This window comes from Musca vetustissima, unplaced genomic scaffold (assembly GCF_032173495.1).
Source record: "Musca vetustissima isolate MV318-11 ecotype Yass unplaced genomic scaffold, APGP_CSIRO_Mvet_v1 utg340798, whole genome shotgun sequence".
NCBI lineage: Eukaryota > Metazoa > Arthropoda > Insecta > Diptera > Muscidae > Musca > Musca vetustissima.
This window is the reverse complement of record NW_026874509.1, coordinates 11,505-14,696: the sequence shown is the minus strand read 5'-3', so window position 1 is coordinate 14,696 and position 3,192 is coordinate 11,505. Positions and strand designations below refer to the sequence as shown.

General features: G+C 40.2%; 1 protein-coding gene across 1 annotated transcript; it reads right to left on the bottom strand.

Annotated features, from left to right (window-relative positions):
• Positions 1–1,304: 1,304 nt before the first annotated feature.
• Positions 1,305–2,588, bottom strand: LOC133334208 (uncharacterized; the record flags this gene model as incomplete). Its single annotated transcript, XM_061542504.1, has 1 exon — positions 1,305–2,588. A coding segment is annotated over exon 1 (1,284 nt), but the record flags the coding sequence as incomplete, so codon positions are not given.
• Between the last annotated feature and the right edge of the window lie 604 nt (positions 2,589–3,192).

The window sequence follows — 3,192 nt, the reverse complement described above, 5'->3', positions numbered from 1 at the left end:
CCAACCGAATTGGATCCAATTTAAAAATTTGGCTTAATATTAGGTGACCAAATTTTCTACTAAAAATAGACCCATGGTTACTTTTGAGAATATGCATAGAATCACTTCCTGAGTCGATTTATGCATGTCCATCTGTCCGTCCGTCCGTCCGTCTGTCCATGTTAAATTGTAAAAAAGATGAAATTTGGCAAAAGTCACTTATTTGGCCCAAGGACGAACCCTATTGAAATTGGGAAAAAGCGGTTCAGATTTATATATAGCTCCCATATATATTTTCGTCCGATTTACGATTTGCACGAAATTTGGCACAGCGTAATGAATTAGGTATAGAATGATGTGTGCTAAGTTTCGTGAAAATCGGTTCAGATTTAGATACAGCTCACGTATTTAGTTTCGTCCGATTTTATGTAGATGGTACACCAACGTCCCTATACATCTTTCGATTTGCATGAAATTTTGCACAGGCTACTGAATTAAGCCCAGAATTACGTGTGCCAAGTTTCGTGAAAATCGGTTCAGATTTAGATATAGCTCCCACATATAGATTATATTTTTAACAACGCGGCATACCGAATAGCCTGTATCAATTTTGCTATAAATCGTTTTCCATAAATTTTCCCCATGTTAGGCAGACGGCTCTAAATCTGCTCGAATGAAATTATAGTTAGGATAGGTTGGAGAAAGAGGGAACATAGACATGCAATTGTTAGGACATATATGTATAATATACCCAAAGTGGTGAAGGGTATCATATAGTCGGCCCAGTCCGGCCTTACTACTTTCCTTACAGTTTTTTTTTTATTTTTTTATATCATATATTTTTTTCAGCATCTTCAATTTTACCTGGAGCTGATTTTGTCATTAGAATACAAAATTTCACATTAATTCTGATATCCAATTTCTGGCCTCCAACCCAAAAAATAAAAATAAATAAAAAACCAACCTAATGGACTTATGAAGTTATTCTAAACACCTATACATACATCTATATCATAAATAAACCATAAATTCTTGTCGAGGTGGTTGATTTCATTTTAATTTAGCCTACAACGAAGAAAAAAATCACGCTTAAAAGCTTAAGGTATTATAAAATTTAACGCTAATGCCTCCACGTTATAAAATATTATAAATCCAACCCAGACGCCATGTAATATTTTCTAATAACACACATTTTCCATCCATCCTCCTCCTCCAACACACCCAACCAAACAAACACTAATGAAGAGCAAGAAAATGAAGACGACACAAAAATGCAAAACCAAACAAAAAAGGAGAAACGAAAAAAACGATGGTAATAAACTTACCTCGGTTAGAAAATCATCTGTAAATGAATGTACCAAATGTGTCTCTGTTGTGTGGTCGGGACTAACATCCGCACCCGTGATGCTGTTACAAGGATTATTGCCGTGGCCAAGGCTGTTGTTCGGCATATTACTACGGCGGATATTATGATTGCTGGGATTGTTGTTAGCATTTAGACGACTACGATTATCCGGTCGCGACAACAACGCTGCCGAGGACGAGGAGGACGATGATGATATGCTGGCAAAACGACCCTGTGTAATTGTTGACACATTTGCTTTTAATGTCTCCAGTACCGGCTTGAAAATATTCAAATGTTTAGCGCGTTGACGTGATGTGGCGGCATGACGATGTAGCCGTCGTTGCTGCCTCTGTTGGGCCTTCGAATAGAGTGAGTCATAGGAGGGTGGTTCCTTGGGCTCAGCTGGTGCGACAGACACGGCCAAGGTAGTTGTGGCTGTTGATGAGCCAATACCAGATGGGCTCAACACAGTCGCTTCAGCTAATGGTGATGAGCACAACGACGAAGAGGATATTGGTGGTGGGGGTGGTAGTGTTGGAGTAGCATTATTACTATTTGCAGAGTGCGACGTTGGCCACCATTTGTTTAGACCCGTTATGCGACCATAGGAAGTGAAAGAAAAACGATTTTTATGATTTTCTAACGATGCTGCAAATGAGGAACTCATATCGTTGGCTAATGTACTGTCATTAGTCGTGGACAGGACTGGAACAGGAGCAGGAGTGTAGCATGGAGTATGTGGTGCATCATTGACAGCTACCGCAATAACGGTGGAATTGGAACTGGCCAGTATATCATCGGCCGCTGCGGCCATGGTAGTTAAGTGGCCGTTACCGGCATCCAAAATAAGACTGGACAAAGGCACTAACGGTGTAGTTACAGATGCATCACATATATCTTCGGCTGTGGCCGCATAATAGGTACTTGTTGCTACGCCCGGCGGCAGTGTTACAACTTGATGTGTCGGTGTCGGTATGTAGGCCACAATGTTTGCTGTGGCCGGCAGCATCAACGGTGTTGCTGCGGGCGTGGGAGACGGTGGCGGTATTGTCGGTATGCTGGTATAATCATATTGACTTTTGGATTTTCTCAGCTGTTGGTGACGATTCAATAGCTCATCTTCATCATCCGAAGAGGTATCCGTAATGGAGGCACGCTCATATGGGGTCCACAACATGGAAGACAAGGCCTCTTCGACGTCAGGTGGTCGACGCTGTTGATGTTGGGTATGATGACCATAAGTTGTGGCTCGTTTTGTGGTCATATTGTGGTGGTATCGACGGACAGGTTGCTAGTGTTGGTATTGATGGCGATGACGATGGTGGTGATGGTGCGGCTTCTGTTCTTGTTGTTGACAACACTAGGGACTGTGGTGGTTGTGACAATTGTTGGACTTGATTGGATATTTGGACAGTGATGGATATTCGTCTTTGTGGTTTATCATCAAACTGAGACATTTCACTATTTTAAATATTGATTTCTTAGGAATTTCATTTGTCTTCGGTTGTTGGAGATTTCCTGACCAAATTGCGGCTGCCTTAGGATTTGATTACATTCTTTTTATGTTGATATGAATAAATATTTGACATTTTCAAAAATATACAAATATTCCGATCGATGATTTTCCCCTCGTTATGAAAATATTTGCCATCCGAAAATTGTTTTTTTGTAATTCAATATGTGTGACGTTTTGGGAAAAGGGTATTTGACATTTTTTTTAGATTTCCAGCTGCAAAGAGAATTCGATGACCTGTAAAGAAGAAGCCAGAAATTGAAAATTCATAAAAATCCTTGAATGAGTTATGCGTTCATATGAAAATTGTTATTGACATTTCTGTTGGTTTCGTTCATTTTGTTTGTTTTGGGAT